The 18384-nt window shown below is 32.8% G+C and overlaps 3 protein-coding genes across 3 annotated transcripts; 1 reads left to right on the forward strand and 2 right to left on the reverse strand.

The window, feature by feature from the left end:
* Positions 1 to 108: 108 nt before the first annotated feature.
* LOC133296813 (mitochondrial Rho GTPase 1-like) lies at positions 109 to 2788 on the reverse strand. The gene is made up of 7 exons (XM_061495869.1): positions 2658 to 2788; positions 2327 to 2549; positions 1670 to 1802; positions 1188 to 1337; positions 891 to 1067; positions 458 to 706; positions 109 to 319 (listed from the first exon to the last, which is right to left on the reverse strand). Exons 2-7 carry the CDS (start codon positions 2542 to 2544, stop codon positions 230 to 232), a joined length of 1017 nt encoding a protein of 338 aa, XP_061351853.1. The 5' UTR covers positions 2545 to 2549; positions 2658 to 2788; the 3' UTR covers positions 109 to 229.
* Positions 2789 to 8157: 5369 nt separating this feature from the next.
* Positions 8158 to 8241, reverse strand: LOC133296808 (uncharacterized). The gene has a single exon (XM_061495862.1). The coding sequence runs from the start codon at positions 8239 to 8241 to the stop codon at positions 8158 to 8160; it is 84 nt and encodes a 27-aa protein (XP_061351846.1).
* A 5312-nt stretch (positions 8242 to 13553) lies between these two features.
* LOC133296814 (uncharacterized) lies at positions 13554 to 14681 on the forward strand. Its single transcript, XM_061495870.1, has one exon. The coding sequence runs from the start codon at positions 13554 to 13556 to the stop codon at positions 14679 to 14681; it is 1128 nt and encodes a 375-aa protein (XP_061351854.1).
* The last annotated feature ends 3703 nt before the right edge of the window (positions 14682 to 18384 follow it).

Consider the following 18384-nt stretch of genomic DNA (forward strand, 5'->3'; position numbering starts at 1 on the left):
TTTTCATTTGTTACTGAAATCACAATGAAGTCGTTTGAGAAATATTAGAAAATAACAGAATGGGCAGCATGATAAAAATCACTCCCCGTTAAACCATACTAGCGAGTGTGGGGGAGGTAATCCTTGTACGCAGCCTTACCCTTGCATAATTACAAAGAGACTGTTTCCTGGATTTAAACCCATGACCTAGTCATGAAAGAACAGCATGATAAAGTGTAAATATTCAAGGTCATTTGTGCAAATAACATACACCATCACTATCAAATAAATCAAAGATCGCCTTCAAAAAATCAACTGCTTCATTTGTCAGCTCCACACTCTGCAGAAATTAAAACCAATCTTGATCAGAACAAGATAAAAATTCCCTGCCGTTCATAGATTGATCTCAGACAGGTATAACACAAAGGTATACCATATATAATACACATGAGGACACAATTCATCTCAAAAGAAATACCTGATCAGGAGCACGTTTCAAAGGCGGAATCAGATCATCAGCAAGCTTGATATCATCATTGTATCCAAACTTCCTGAGCACAGTCCATGTTGTCTCAAGACGCCCTTTTTCTATGAAAAGGGCATGAAGAAAAAGAAATCCTGTCAAAGTAAGTCCACGTTCATTCACACCTTTAGGCAATTTTTCTTGTACAACCTTCTTTACACCCACAATTTCAGATGGTTGCAAAGGAGCATTGAAACATTTAACCTGTCGATAGTTTTGTTATATTTTTCACAAATCATATGCAATAATCACCTTACCATCGTAACATAATAGAAATTAGAAACAAGTTTATAATCAAGCTCTAAGGTGCCAGACTATAGTAATCGGATAATAAATAGGCCTCAATTTTGAGATTTAATATATTCTTCTTAAAAGGGGAGAATACAACCTGAAAATCATTCAGCTCAGCATCACTCAGGGCACCATCTCTGTCATGATCACAGAGGATAAAAATCCGCTTCAAGGCCCGCACACATCGAGGCTTTAGAGTTTGTGACTCCTGATCAAATAAGGGAGCCGTTGGATGAAGAACAGCCTTTTGTGCATAGTAGAAAACTTCAGGGACCTTCAATAAGAAAATTTCATTACAATTATATGAACCAAAATCCAGATATAATTGATCAGCACCTTTAAAATCAGATGTCAAAACAAGGAGTTTGATTGCAATGGTATGAATAAAATATACCTGGATATGCCTAGACGCTGAACACTCAATGCAAGTTTCAATCTCTCGGAACTGTTGCATTATTGGGGACATCACCTGTTCTAGGCTCACCTGCTGATTTTCATCTCTCAAATCGAGCTTACAGCCAACCACTATAACTGGAACTTTTACCTGTTCATTAAATTAAAATATCTATATCATGCATATATACTCTCAAAACAAAAAGAACAAATATTTGTGCGAATCTAATTAGGCTGTATGATGAACAGTAAGCAAGCATGTGCACATAGCAGATGTTTTTACAAGAAAGAAGAGCAGAACTGGTTTAGGCGTTTAGCAATTTACAATAATCTATTTAGGACCTCCCTTTCCATTCTTGAGAAATATTTATTCTCTCCCTCCTTTTTTTTTTCTCTTCACTTTTAAAAGATAAAAGGAGCTGTAATTGAACATATAGTCCTTGGAGAGGCAAAGTAATAATAATAATAATATAAGATCAGAACCTCTAATTTACGAAGATGCGGGAGCCAAAATATACTCAGATTTTCAAGTGTCTCAGGCCGATCACATGCATAAGTGAGGACAACTGTGTCAGCCCGCTGCAATTCTTCAGCAACTTTAACACTATCCTCAGGACTGCAATAATAATAATAATAATAAAGCAAACTGGTGAAGACATTCAGATTCCAGGATAAACATTGCCCTAACAATAGATAAAGCTATAAGCAGGAAATAGCATTTTTCTAAGAGATTGCAGAGTGTCTTAAATTATACTTTAAATTTCTTATTTGGCGAATAGGACACGATAAACATATTGTCAAACAACTTAACATAATTCCATGACCTCGATCAGCAAAGAGCTCAGAAAACAAACAGCCAAACCGGTTTCAAATGGAGAACATTCAGGTACAAGATAAGGCTAAATCTAGCTCCAAAACGCAACATCAACTCCGAAACAGCAGAAGATGTTGTATATCTAGTTTTTTTTTAAAAAAAAAAACGCCGAATCACAACAACAACAGGTACTGCTACTCAAAACATTCTAGTTTTATTATCTATTTTTAAGGCCTGTGAATCTTGAGAAGGAAAAGCCATTACTGTCACTTTCGAAACGGGGTGTTACTTTAGTTATGAATGCCTCCAAAAGATAAGAACGTTACCGGGAAGAGGTGTCAATAATTGTGATAGGCACGCGATCCGGATACAGATCTTCAGGAAGCCTCGTGGGAGGCAACACCGGTGGCACGTTCACCGGGAAGTTATCGGCGGCAGCTGTAATAATGAGGCTTGATTTTCCGGTGCCATGGTCTCCGGCCACAACAATACGAACTCCAGTCCTGCCGTGTGGATTGACGGTTCCAGCAGAGGCTTTTACCATGGATGCTGCAAAAGCGCAAAGCAAAAACCTAAAAATCCCAATTACAAAGTAGAGAGAGAGAGAGAGAGAGAGAGAGAGAGAGAGAGAGGTGAATTGCGTTGGAGTGTAAGTACCTGTGTCTGTGTTGTGTTGTGTTGTGTTGTGAGAGCAGCGTAAAGTAAAAACCCTAACCGTAGGTGTGTAACGCAGAAAGTGCTAGTAGGTGGCCGTGAAGCCTTTCATTCCCATGGTGAATATTTGTAAGGATGTAAATGGGCTATACTGGTGGCCAGTGGGCTATACTGGTTAGAGGAATATTGGATTAAGATTTAAAAAAAAAAAAATTAAAATAAATTTTTTTACAGATTTTAAAAGATATTTTAAAATTAAAGAGAGTTTATAGACTTTTTTAAAAGACTTATTTTACCATTCCGTGAGATTGGATTTTAAAAGATTTTAATAAAATTCATAAGATTTGAAAGGATAATTTCAATTTATGATATTTTAAAAAATTATATGAATTTTTAACAAATATTCAAAATTACAAGAGTCAATAAAAACAAATAACAAAGAAATGCAATGATATTAATATAAAAAAGTATACTTAACAACGGGTTGAAAATTATCTCAAAAATTACTAAGTAACAACTCTTCACATATCAATAAAATCTAATATAATTTTCTTAATAAGTTTGAGTTTGATTTGCGAAAATAATAGCCATATATCAACGGTTAACTTCCAAATTAAATATTAATTAATGAGTTTGATTTGCAAAAATAAGAACCATTGATTGACGAAAATCAACGGTTAAGATATAGTTGTAAACAAAAATAGGTTGTAAGTATAATATTTCCCATAAAAAAATAACAAATAAATGTAATGAAATTAATAAAAAAAAGTAAAACTTAATATAATTTTCTCAACCAGTAAAACATAATATAATTTTTAACAAACATTCAAAATTACTAAACAACAGCTTTTCACATATCTAATAGGTTAAAAATTATCTTCTTCATGTATGCATATATGATTATAAGACCCAATTTTTTTTAATTATAAAAATAATTATAAATTTGCATATAGAACCTAAAATTCATGATAAAATTTCATTCAAAATTTTTTGCAATTGATCTTGAAAACATTGGGATTTTTGTTTTACGTGATGGAAGTTTTCTAACCATATATCATATGCATATTTTCATTGAATATTCTAAGAAAATTTTAAATCTGAAATTTTGGGTTTAATTACATGAAAGTTTAGAAAATTTCTTAAATTTTTTTCAGTCGATACATTGAAACCTTAAATTGCTTTGGGGCTTTTGATAAACAAGTTTTTAACTATCTATTGACAAAAAAATTGTTTGAAATCGTTTCCTATAGTGAAGAAATTTCGTTCATGAATATATTGTTACGAAATATAGGGTTCATATTATGAAAGTTTCAATCTTTCTTTAAATTGATATTGTTTCATTAATGTAAAACGAAAATTGGTGGTTTGAGGGTTATAGTTCCCCTGTTATTTTTTCACTGTTTTATGTTATTTTTAATACAAAATCACACGTTTTTGTGCCAAGAAAAACCGCGATTCATTGCTTGAAAAATAACTTTTTAAACTTCCAAAATTTCTCAAAAATATGTTATTTTTGAGATAGATTATATTAAAATCTCGTTGGTTTGTTGTTTCTGGGTTGTTTTGTGATGAAAATCGCTCAAAAATATGTTTTTTTAGTTTTGATGAAGCTTCCATGGCAGAACCCAATTTCGAGCACTCAACCTGCCAAATGAAGAAGAAAACACTGCAATTAAGGGTGTAAATGGGCTGGGTTGGGCTTTGGCCTTCCTGGCCCAAGCCTACGTAAAAAAAAAATTCAGCCTATCTGACCTATTGGCCTATTAAAAGCATTATTTGTAGGCCAAGCCCAGTAGAGATGGGCATGGGTCGACCCAAACCGCTTTTCTTGAAGAACCAAACCGAACCGGTTTTGAATCGATTCGGTTCTCTGAACCGCATTCTGTTAAAAAAAAAGAACTGGTTCGATTCGGGTTATAACTGGTTCGAATCGGTCCCGAACCAGTTATGAACTAGTTTCAAACCGGTTTCGAACCAGAACCGGTTTTGAACCATTTCCGAACCGGTTTTAAGAATTTTTTATTCTTGTCAAGGTCCAGTATATATCCACTAAATGATACAAGTGGATATAAAAGAAAATAAAAGATTGAGCGTGTCCCCTAACACATGGAATTTCACACCGAATTTCACATCAGTTTCTTGCAAATTCATTGCCACTACTAGAAAATGTTTTTTTTTTCGACGGAAAAATTCCGTCGAAAATCGTTAAAATTTCGTCGAAAATGATGTTTTCGACGGAATTTTCGACGGAAATGAAGCCGTCGAATATATCTTCGTGGGTAACAATTTTTTCGACGAAATTACAGATTCTGTCGAAAAATTTCGACACAAATTTTGACGGAATAATTTCTGTGGGAAGTTTCGACGGAAAAATATTTCCGTCGAAAATTTTTGACGAAAAATGAATGAAATTCCGTCGAAAAATCTTGTCACAATTTGTGACGCAAAACTGATTCCGTCAAAAAATTTCGACGAAAAATCAAAGAAATTCCGTCGAAAATTGTTGTAATGGTTTTCGACGGAAAACTGATTCCGTCAAAAAATTTCGACGAAAAATCAATGAAATTTCGTCGAAAATTGTTGTAATGGTTTTCGACGGAAAATGGATTCGGTCGAAAATTTTCCACGAAAAATAAATGAAATTCGGTCGAAAAATCTTGTATTAGTTTTCGATGAAAAACAAATTCTGTCGAAATTTTTCGACAGAAAATGAAGAAAATTTCGTCAAAAAAATTTGTAATCATTTTTTACAAAAGATGAATTAAATTTTGTCAAAAACTATTGCCTTAATTTTCAACGAAATTACTTTTTTGTCAAAATTAATATCTATTTATCTTTTGCAACTGGTTAACAAATATAAAGAAAGTAAAAAATATATCAAATTCATATTGATCTTAATATAATTATCTATACAAAAGTCCCTGTTATATACTAATGAAAAAAGTCTATGTCCATGTCATATACATCCAAACAAGATACAAATATCATGTTTTGCTGTTGTTGTGGAGCCCTCTTCTATTGTTGTGCAGCCCTTTCCTCTTGTTGTGCAACTGTACCTGTAGGCATGTAAAATATTTAAAACACAAATAATTGGAAAAGCACAACAAATCTAACATAATATATAATCTGAAGTTATACAACCAACCAAAAATAGTTAATGGGGGTACTGAAATACTCTATCTGGCTGTCCTATTACTCCATTAGACTGTTAGTACAAAAAATAAAAGAGAAAAAATAATAAAAGAAATAACATTTAAACTATCATTTAACTCTATATTCTTAAATCATTAATAAAAGGCAATCTATATTTAGAGCAAAAAAGTCACCTATCTATCTATATATAAGGCCAGTATTTGCATATTCAGAGCCACGTATCTGAGAAATATATAGAGCAAAAAAGAATATAAGAATCATATTTTCTTATGAAAGTTTAACAATATTGATAACTATGTGCTTTAACACTTTTCCCTTCTAAAGTATAAGATAGTTGATATAGTTCTTTAAATTTATTTAAGGTATAATAAACCATCTATGAGCATATAATTAGAGTAAATAAGCATTATATTCTAATGGCATATAGTATTGTCTCAGTAGCTAACAAGTAGTCCATGCCTTTTGCACATCACGTGCCCTTCATATATTTCACAAGTGTCATTCAACATCTGAGTATCTGACAATTATTCAAAGGGTAAGGTAGGAAAAGGTGTGCTAAGAACCTGCTTAAAAGAACAAATGAGTAATCCTCAAGTCCAATCTCACAGAGGCGCCACTGTACCTCAAAAAAAACAAGAATGAAAAGATGTTCCAGCATTCTGTCAATACCTATCAAACTCAAGCTTTTGCTAAATAATTAAATAAAATTAATGTCACCTTTTGATTGCACTGGGCTACCCTTTTTATTGGAGCCTTCTGAGCAAGTTGCTTCCAATGGGATTGAACATGAGACCTCCAAGGAGGAGATACAAGTAGCTAGTGCTCAACCAGTTGATTTTCTGACTTATGGAAACATATGATTACTTCAAAATGCAGATTTTCTTGTCAACAAATGCATGAAGTTTCATGATCAGTCTATTAGTTTACAGCCTAATTGTGTATTCAAAAGATGGGGCTGTGATGATGAAGAAAGTTTAAGGTTCTTGCACCTATTGCATTTCATTTTAAGCACCATCCATACTTTAATTATAGGTGCTATTTTTTGTAAAGGAATGCAGGCATATATATAGACAGGTCTCCCTCTAGCAGACAGACACATATCTTATGGGAGCCATGGTTAGTTGATAAACAAGTAAAGGACACCACAATTCACATATTTGGAGAACGCTAAGTAGCTTCTTCACTTTATAAAACCAGGTCGGCCTTCTCACACTGACAAAAGAATTCACCACACCTTCATTTTGTTAAGCAAAGTATATGCCTTGAGAATAAAATCTTTATCTTTCCCTCTCCAAAAAAAAAATGAAGAAATTTCATTGGAGGCAAGAAAAAAGTACAGCAGCAGAGGATCAGATCTCAATCCATCTGAAAATTTATATGCTTTACTTTTAATTTGAGCTAACTTCACGTATTTTGCTAGGGAATACGACCAGAATTTAAACCAGTATAACTCGATACCAGTTTGGTTTGCACAAATTCAAATACAACTATTTGTACAAAGTAATATAATTAGGAACTCAAACATAACAAGGTGACAAATCATCCTTCACTGAAATGAATAAGAGAGTAACGATGAACCATTGGAAGCTCAACTATCTTTGTTAATTTTCTCACAGTTTCCCTATCAAGTAATCATTATGCGCAATCTCTACAGGATGTAATATAAACAATGTAATATTATATTTCCAAATAGAATTAAGAAAAATTGATGATGTCCGTTATGAAAATTTAATCTTTTTAAGGTAAAAATGAGATATCAAGTTTCTAGTTCTAAGCTAGTGCCCCAGTCCATCTGTTAACAGCTGACATGATCTGACTATTCTTGTTCTAAGTCACTTAGAGCTGATGAGATTTACATGTCCTCAGTCTAATATATACCTTTTTACGGTTTCTTTCCTTAATGTGAACAAAGGTTTACTTTTATTATATTGAAAAATAACTATGTAATCTTCGTATTTTATTTCTATAGTACTTTTATAATTTCTTAGGAGTGAATATATTTAGAATTTCAATAACGGTCTTTGAAATTATACAGTTTTGAAATAATTTAAATAGATGCACTACAGTTGCATCTGCACTGTAAGACTTTTACAATTTGATGAAATTTTACCAACATATGAACTCACTCCCACACCACGCTCTGGTTACTCAAGTTCTAAGACAGTATACAGCATCCAGCCCATAAAGAAAATTATTTCAATTCAATGGGAATTTGATATTCCTGCATTATCTCCAAAAGTTTGTGACAAAAAGAATCTAGTGTTCCATTATAGAAGAGAAGAGACAAGGTTGTACATGCAAGTCACTTATTCGGTCAAGTTTCTAATAAAACGAAAACAGAATGCGCTACTTACCAACCCCTTTTCATCAACTGAGTAGCCACTGAAGAAACCTTTGCTTGGACATAGCTATCAGGAGAACTGGCATGTTGCATGGCATACCACAAGCAAAAACTGCGAGTAATATATATTTAAACAGGAACAAATAACAATAGGTCAAAACGTAGCATGATTGAATCTAATATATAAATATCGTTATAAGTTGCAACTATAAGAGAAGTGATACATTATATATATTTGGCTCCTCGTTTTCCCCTTTTAAAATACAGGACACAGTTCAATAAGCACCCATGCAGGTAAATAGGGCTGTGCATGGGTCAGGTCGGGTCAGGTTTTTGTCCGACTCGACCCAACTTGGTTTTTATAGGTCAGGTATTTTGACCCGCCCCGCTTTAATTTGATCCAAGTCAGGTCTGACTTGGATTGGATTTTGTTGAACTAGTTCAGAACCAGTTTGGATCTGACCTGACTTGGTTTCTGAAGTGGGTCTGACTTGGTTTCTGAACTGGGTCAAATCTGACCTGACCCGTTTTTGACTTGGTTTTCTCACAAAATTTTGTCAAAATTTTTACGTTGCAAAAGACGAAAATTTCGTCACAAAATTATTTTTTCGTCGAAATTTTTACAAAAAAAAAAAATTCTATTGAAATTTAGTTTCCGTCAACAGTTTTGACGAAAATGATTTCTTCCATCAAATGTTTTAAACGAAAAAAGAATTTTGTCAAAAAATTTAACGGAATGTTTTTCGTTCAAAATTTCGATGGGAATGTGTTCTAACGAAAATTTAGACGAAAATTATTTCGAGGGAAATGTTTCATTTGAAACTTTCGACGAAATTTAGATTCTCTAAAGAATTTTGACAGAATATTTTTTTCGTCAAAATGTTTTTTTTGTCAAAAAAATTTACGGAATTTTTTTTATAGAAATGTGTTTCGTTGAAAATTTTGATGGAAATTTTTTATCAAAAAACTTGACGAAAATATTTAGTTGAAAATTTTCGATGGAAATGTGTTTCGCTAAAAATTTCAACGAAAATTTTTTTTTGTCAAAAAATTTAACGAAAATTTTTTCGTCAAAAACTTTCGCCGAAATTTGAAATCTGTAAAGAATTTTGATGAATATTTTTGCCGTCAAAATTTTTTGATGACGAAAATGTTTCCGTCGAAAACTTTCCCCAAAATTAGAAATCTGTAAAGAATTTTGATGAAATTTTTTGCCGTCAAATTTTTTTGATGACGAAAATATTTCTGTCGAAAACTTTCGCCGAAATTTGAAATCTATAAAGAATTTTGATGAAATTTTTTGCCGTCGATATTTTTTGCCGTTAAAATTTTTTGATGACGAAAATGTTTTCGTCGAAAACTTTCGCCAAAATTTGAAATCTGTAAAGAATTTTGATGAAATTTTTTGCCGTCAAAATATTTTGATGACGAAAATATTTCCGTCGAAAACTTTCGCCAAAATTTGAAATCTGTAAAGAATTTTGATGAGATTTTTTGCCGTCGATATTTTTTGCCGTCAAATTTTTTTGATGACGAAAATGTTTCTGTCGAAAACTTTCGCCAAAATTTGAAATCTGTAAAGAATTTTGATGAAATTTTTTGCCGTTAAAATTTTTTGATGACGAAAATATTTCCGTTGAAAACTTTCGCAGAAATTTGAAATCTGTAAATTTTTATGAAAATATTTTCCATAAAAAATTTTGACGTAATTGTTTTACTTTAAAACTTTTCTTTTAATGTAATTGTGATTTTTTTTTAACATAATAAGTATGGGTCAAGTTTTGGGTCAGTGGGTCAATATTAAAACGAGTCAGGTCTAAAACTGACCCAAATAAAAGTGGGTCAGTATTTAAACCAGTTCAAAAAATATGGGTATTTATGAGTCATGTCAAGGTCGGATCAAGGGCAGGGCAAGTGAACCAGTTTTTTTTGCACAGCCCTACACGTAAATCAGTTAGCAAATTTTAAAAAGAAAAAGCAGAGCAACATTTTCCTCTTTTCGAATACAGGACGAAGTTCAAGTATCCCTATTATTAAACTCCCTCACAGTTTGATTTTAAAGTAGTACAATGTTTTCCAGGGGGGTTTTACAAGTATTACATACCAGGGGTGATTTTAAAGTAGTATCCCTATTGTGAAGAAATTCTATCCATTTCCTGTTTCTAGCCATTTCCACGCTAAGTTCGTCCAAGCTTCACCCTCCCATAGTAGAGTTCTCGCCCTCGTCCACCATAAGCTTCGTCACCATGGCTGCAGCAACCTCCGACGGCGACAGTCCCAGCTCCGATTCCGTCAGAACAAGTGGCCCCATGTTGCCTCAAGTTGGATCTGCTTCGATTATAACCGACGAGGCGGAGGACGGTGCCACCGGCGAAACAACCTTGCTGGTACATCAGAAGTCGCTTCACAGAGGGCTTTAGGCCTAAAACTTCTTGAGTAGGAAATCTCCTCCGGGCATGTCCACCCTTGATATTGTGCACTGCACCAAATTCCTTAATCGCTTTCATTTGCTGCTTCTTTAACTAGCATTGAGGGGAAATAAAAATTTTGCAAAAAGAGAGGCGGGAATTTTTTTGGGAAACAAGCGCCAGAATTTATTAATTTTACTAAACTTATATATTTTTAATATTATTCTAAATTTAATATTTTGAAAATTATTCTAAATTTAATATTTTGAAAATTAAAATCAATAATTGTACTAATTTATTTAATTTCGTTTTTAATTTATTTTTTTAATAAGATTTTCGTCACAATTTGTTTTCCATCGAAAATTACATAAATATAATTTTTTTAATAAGGATATATTACTCCTTTTGCTAAAACTAATATTTATTTCTATCCTTTTAAAGCATAATTGTTAAGGGAAAAATATTATAGTCTTTAGTATATAATTTTTTTTTTCCATATTTACATAAAAGTAAGTAAGTCGGATATATGAAAGGAAATGATAGAAAAGAAACGGGATCTTTTCATTTTTATTTGAGTATGATAAAAAAAACTTCTCTAATAAAACCAGAAATATTATTCCCTAATAACAATTTAATCTTCCAATGAAAGATACTCATTTCACATGATATAGGCCTATCAAATTTATGGTTACTTTGAATGGATATCCTTATGTAAAAGAATATATTATAAATCATTCATGTGTTAAACCCATATCATAAGGTCATATCTTCAATGAAAACTAAATAGAAATAAAAAATTAAATCAAAAATAGAAACATTTATAGGCTTTTTGACCCTTTTGCCCCTTATTAATTAATTAATAACCATTTTGCCCCTTATTCAGAACTATCTATCAAATACAAAACGTGATCAGCTCCTATTACATTAAATGCAAAATTCAAATAGCATCAAAACACGGAAAACTGATTGAAGATTCTGCTAAGTATTACATTAAATTCAAGATTCCCAATCAACTCCTTTTGTTTATGGAGAAGATTTGACCTTTATTCCCTGTTGCGATTTAATAGGAGCTGATTGCGTTTTGTATTTAATAGGAGCTGATTGCGTTTTGTAATTAATAATAGGAGTTGATTGTGTTTTGTATTTAATAAGAGCTGATTGCGTTTTATTAAGAGTTGCCATTTTACGAGTTGGTATCAATGATTTCACGCTCATCTGGGATATTTAATCGATTAAATATAAATTTTAATCGATTAAATCAATTAAGAGGGAGATTTAATCGATTAACTTGAAGATTTAATCGATTAAATCTTCAAATCAATCATTTTTTCCAATTTTGACCATTTAATCAATTAAATCTTCAACTTAATCGATTAAAGAGGGGCAGATTGATAGATAGTTCTGAATAAGGGACAAAATGGTTATTAATTAATTAATAAGGGGCAAAAGAGTCAAATAACCAACATTCATATGATGAGTCAAGCCCATATCATAAGCCCATATCATTAAATAGGATACATCAATTTGTTTATTGGTCAAATTAATTATATCACGAGGTGTCTTTTAACAGTTAATGAAAATAACAGTAATTAATATACCTATTAGGTTTTCTTAATTTTATCCAATCAATGTAATTGATTTATTTTTTGAATTTCAGCCAATTAATTTAATTGATTGATTTCCTTAATTTTATCCAATTAATCCAATTCATTTGTTTCCCTAATTCAAGCTAATTAATTTAATTAATTGATTTCCTTAATTTTAGTCAATCAATTCAAAATTAGAATTCAAATTAGTTTTATTAATTTAACATTAAAATTAATTAGTTTACATCATGGAAAATCTTCAAGTTGACCCATGATGCCACCTATTATCTCTTCGCCCAATATGTGTGCTTTTCCAACGAAAGTTCCATCGAAAAGACCACAACATATAATTTCTTTTTCTTTTAATTATTTTTAAAAAAATTCGACGGAATTCCTTTACCGTCAAAAATCTTCGACAGAATCTAAATTTCGTCGAAAAGCCCACAAAATTTAATTTCTTTTTCTTTTATTTTTTTCAAAAATCTTCGACGGAATTTCTTTTCTGTCGAAAATCTTCGACGGAATCTAAATTCCGTCGTAAAGCCCACAAAATTCAATTTCTTATCCTTTTATTTTTTTCAAAAATCATCGACGAAATTCCTTTTCCGTAAAAAATCTTCGACGGAATTTAAATTCCGTCGAAAAGCCCACAAAATTTAATTTTTTTCTTTTTATTTTTTCCAAAATTCTTCGACGGAATTTCTGTTCCGTCGTAAAACCCAAAAAAATTAATTTTATTTAATTTTATTTTTTTCAATCTTAATGAAGGATATCAATCTTAATACGACAACATGATAGATGGGTCTGGGCCACCATAAGAGGCACTAAAGGTCCAGAATCTACTACCCTCATGTAAACTCTATAAATAAGAAGTTAAACTTACAGGTACTAACGCTCTATCTTACTGGTATGCTATCACTCTTTCGCAATTTTTAATTTTTTATTTACTTCTTACTACATGACATGTTGCATTTAGGAATGTGGAGCGTGTGTAATAAGCTGACGTTTATACGTAGTGTAGTATATGATGTAAGAAAACAGTTGTTTTAAAAAAATAAACATTTCTCTTTTAAAAAATATATATTGGTTTCAATAGACGAGTTTTTATATATATGTATATACTAATGTTGTCCTGAGACTCGTGCCTAAATATTTGATTCACTTCAAGCACTGTTATGTTTTACAGTTGCCATTATCCTACATATAAATTGCCATTTGTAACTTGTTATTTACTTGTATCGATAGTCGTGCTGATTTTGCTTTATGCTTTTATTACGGTTTCGTATTTTTTGCACTATCACCGATAACTGCTTCTTTTTTGTACTTTGTATAGTAATCCATATGAAACTAATAAAAGCCTTTTATTCTATTGCAGAGTTGCTATTTTTTTTATTACAGAAAAACAAGGTCTATGGATACACCTCAATATTCATCTGCGCCAAGCAATATCAACTGTCTACCAAATGATTTATTGTTAGACAAAATCCTTAGCACATTGCCGTTCAGATATGCTGTTCAGTGCAAGGTTGTTTCCAATCAATGGTTGGCTTTGATCTCAAGTACTCGTTACAACATAGTCTTTTTATGTGCCCAGCTTGCTCAATTCAATGCCTTCTTTATATTTCTCATGCCGAACGAGGTCATGTTGACTTTCCTACCTAACGGTCTCGGAGAATCTCCTAACTCTTATTTGATTAAGTTCGATAGGCACAGTCAGAATCTACTTTATCCAGACATATTGGTCAAAAGAAATATATGTGGTAGTTCTGGTAACTTGCTTCTATGCTGCGACAAGGGATACAATCTTGGGAGTGGCTATTACCTCTGTGACCCGCACACCAAGCAATGCACTCACATCCCTTCCCCACCTTCTTTTTCAGGCAGCAATCGTACATATGCTGTAGGCTTTGTTCATCGCGGTGGTGAAACACGCAGCTTTCGGGTGGTTCTCATTGGATTCTTCCGAATGGGGCTGTTTGATGTTCCCTTTTTGGTTTTTTCGTCTGAGACATGGCAATGGGAAGTATTTTACTATGGGTTTCCATTGGGTATTGGGTTTGGTACTCACAGCCTCAGTTTCGAAGGAAGTCTGTATTTCATGTGTAGTTCTTATATTTTTGTGTATGATCCCTATACTCGCGATCGTCGTACAATTCAGTATCCTGACCCTCACCGTGAGAGAATAATGAGAGTTAGATTCCTTGGCATCTCCAGCGAGAGATTGAGAATAGCTGATATCGGCCCTGACGATGTTAGCGTTTGGAGAAGAGTCCCCGAGATTGATGGTTGGAATTTGGAATACACAAAGAGTCTTACTGAAAATCTCCATCTCCCTGCAGAGTTTTGTAATAATTCTCATAAGCGGGTAGTAGGTTTTCATCCCTATGATGAAAATATCTTATATCTGCACTCTTACGATGATGGCACTTTTGCGGTGGATCTACTTACTGACCAATTTGATATCATCCCTGGAAATGAAAAAACTCATGTAAGCCCGTTTCAACTAGTGCTGCCCTTGTCGCCCCCTCCAATGCCATGAGCAGAGTAAGACTTCTAGATGAATATTGCATCTTCTTTTTATTTTCTTCCTGATTTTACTGCTTTGTTTTTTTGAACTTAATAAGTTTGACTTTGGTGTATGAATGACACTTGTGTTATAGTTAGATTTCCATAAGTAGTGTTGAGTTTATACACTTACTAGTGTATTACCCGAGCAAAAAAAAATCGGTTTGTTTGTCTCGTAAAAATTATCGCAACACATATTTACCTTGTCATGTGGTCATTCAAAAATTACAAAGCTTGACTCAGCTTCTTTCAGTATTTTTCAGAGATGAACTTTCATTTAAAAAGATCAAATTTACAAAATAATAATGCATAAAATTTTTTTGCAAAGATTTGTGTCGTTAGTATTTGGAATTTTTCAAATTCGTATTTACAAAAATTAAAATCAGAATTAGGAATTTAAGTATAAAAGAAGAAGGGCAAAATTTTAATTTAATTATAAACAAATGTTGGCGGGCCGGTCCTCCGGACCGAGTCCAGTTTGCAACCTCTAATTGTCAGGATTACATACCAGCATGTAATCGGTTTTATATTTATCCACCTAAAAAAATTCTTACAGTTACATCTAAGTTTTTATATTTTATCTCAGAGGAGGACATTCATTTATTACAATCAAATTTATAAAATAATAACGAATAATTATTTTTTTGCAAGGATTTGTGTCCTTAGTATTTTGTCTCAAAGATGGACTTTCATTTATTACAACAGATTTACAAAATAATAATAAATAATTATTTTTTTGCAAGGATTTGTGTCCTTAGTATTTTGTCTCAAATATGAACTTTCATTTATTACAATCACATTTAAAAAATAATAATAAATAAATATTTTTTGCAAGGATTTATGTTGTTAGTATTTGCAATTTTACAAATTTATATTTACAAAAATTAAAATCAGATTTATGAATTTAATTATAAAAAAAAAGGATAAAATTTTAATTTAATTATAAAAATATGATGTGGGCTGGCCCTCCGGACCTGCCCAGTTTTTCATCTCTAACTGTCAGTATTTTATATCAGCATGTAATATGTTTTTATATTTATCAACATAAAATTATTCTTGTAGTTACATCTAAATTACTATATATATATATATATATATATATATATATATATATATATATATATATATATTTATATATATATATTTTACGGTTGCCTTTAAATAGACTCTTTGTGGTCAATATAATACGATGAAAGGAAAACAAAAGTATCTGTTCATTGTTGTCTTACCCCAGATAGACAAAACTATCATCAGAAATCAAAAATCAAAACCCTTGTTCAACAAATGAGGTGGCAAAAAAATTAAGTGAATGTTTTTTAATAAATTAATTACGTATTTATTACAGTTTTGAAAAATAATTACACATTTATTGCATAATATGACGTCCAATTTGGTATAATCAGAGTTTAATTGATCAATCCGAGGCGGTTTAATTGAACCATCATTATTAAACCGACGTGAAAAACCGGTTTTGTTGTAGTGACTCTATTCATTACTCGATATACATGGAGCATTAAATTAATCAAATTGACAAAATAAGAAAAGGAAAAAATTAATAATCAAATTATTGATAATAACGAAAAAATCAACAATCATATTATTGATAATAAGGAAAAAAAAATCATATTATCATTATTATAATAAATTTGGTATTTTGAATTTATAGAAATTACAAAATATCATTGCATAACCATAATTATTAATAACTTAATCAAATAGGCTCATTTTAAAGTAAAACTTTATATATGGCATGATTCCATTGGTTACCTAGACACAGAGCATTAAATTAACGAAATTAACAAAACAAGAAAAGGAAAAAAATCAATAGTCATAATATTTTTTGAAAAGCAAACAGGAAACAGAAAAACAAAAAAAGAAACTAGGAACACGACCAAACTACTCCTACATAGTCCCTTTCAAGTTTGTCACGACAACCAGAAGGAGGCGAGTCAAACTCTTGTAAAGACCAATCAAAGGAGTAGGCAAAAGAGGCCATCCAATCGGCAACCCCATTCCCTTCCCTATGAATATGGGAAATTCTAACCCTCCAATTCCAATCCAGCATATTCCTTATGCGCAAGACCAAGTTGGAGGCTGGATGATGAGAGTTGCACCCTTCTCTTATGAAAAACTGGGCTACTAAGGAATCACCTTCAAGCCAGACAAAACGGAAACCTTTCCTCCATGCAATCTCAAGCCCAAGGAGACAACCCCAAAGTTCTGCTAACAAAACATTACCACAGCCAAGATTTTTACAAAAGCCAACAAGCCACCTTCCACTAGCATTCCTAAATACACCCCCACAAGCAGAAGCTTCTCCATTATTCATACTTGACCCATCCACATTGAGCTTAACCCAAGGGTCCGAAGGAAAAACCCAAGAAACTAATTTCTCTTTATTCGAGTTAGTCTCAAGACCAGCAACCCGAAGCGTGTTTTCTGACCAAGAAAAATCTTCACCATAGACCATAGCAGCTCTAAAAGTGCCATAAGCAGGAACAGAAGATCCCTGAAAAATTTTCTTATTCCTAGCTTGCCAAATGAAACAGGAAATGATACCAAACAGAAGAGGCCATGATGGCAAATTGGACCAATTACGATCCTCAGAGATATTGGACAACACCCATTGCTGAAGATTAAGAGAGAAAAAATCCTCCCAAGCCTCTCGCTTAACTGCAATCTCCCACACTTTTTTTGCTGCAATACAATCTCTAACCGCATGTAAGGAAGTTTCTGTAAAACAATTGCACAGATGACATATATCTGAGCCCGCCATGTGCCGTCTGCAACGCCTTTCATTTGTCAAAATTTTATCTCCTAACAACAGCCAAAGGAACGTACGAATCCGTTCAGGTCCATGCCACTGCCAAACGCGATTCCAAGGTAAATTGGTAGATTCCTCGTTACCCCTGGATATGGCCATATAAGCGGACTTCAGCGAAAAACTCCCATCAGATGTCCTTGTCCACAAAATTCGGTCATGACCATTAACATCCGAAGGAGGAAGGATGTTATTAATACGAGCATTGACGTGATCGGGAAGACTATGCTGGAAAGCCCCCCACATCCAACTTCCGGAGGATGAGACAAGATCAGAGACCATTAGCTGATGATTTATCTGAGAGGGATCAGAAATAGCAGCATAGGATGAGAGTGCACCACAACCCGGAACCCACGGGTCATCCCAAAAATGAGTAGAATTTCCATTACCTAGCAAAATTCTGGAATGCTGTAATATCACAGGCCAAGACGAAACAATTGCTTTCCAAAGAGAGGAGCTATTCCGAGTAGCAGAAATATTAGGAACCAAATCAGACTGAACTTTATACTTGCTCTTTAAAACTCTAGCCCAAAGCGCGTCTAGATTAGAAAGGATCCCATAACCAATTTTCATAATAAAAGCCCTATTAACTTCCTTCATTTTCCTCAAACCCAGCCCTCCATGATCTTTATCCATGCACAACTGATCCCACGCAACCAGATGAGGACGAGTAGATGCTCTATTAGAACCCCACAAAAACCTCCTAATATGTTTCTCAATATCATTGCAGATTCCGAGAGGAACAACAGAAACTTGCATTGTGTAGGCTGGAATAGCTGAGAGAACAGCTTTCGAAAGTGTAATTCTTCCTGCTAGAGAAAGACTGGTGTGGTTCCAGGCATTAATCCTAGATTGA

This window comes from Gastrolobium bilobum, unplaced genomic scaffold (genome assembly GCF_033153095.1).
Source record: "Gastrolobium bilobum isolate Gb01-03AN ecotype WA unplaced genomic scaffold, APGP_CSIRO_Gbil_v1 utg112701, whole genome shotgun sequence".
NCBI lineage: Eukaryota > Viridiplantae > Streptophyta > Magnoliopsida > Fabales > Fabaceae > Gastrolobium > Gastrolobium bilobum.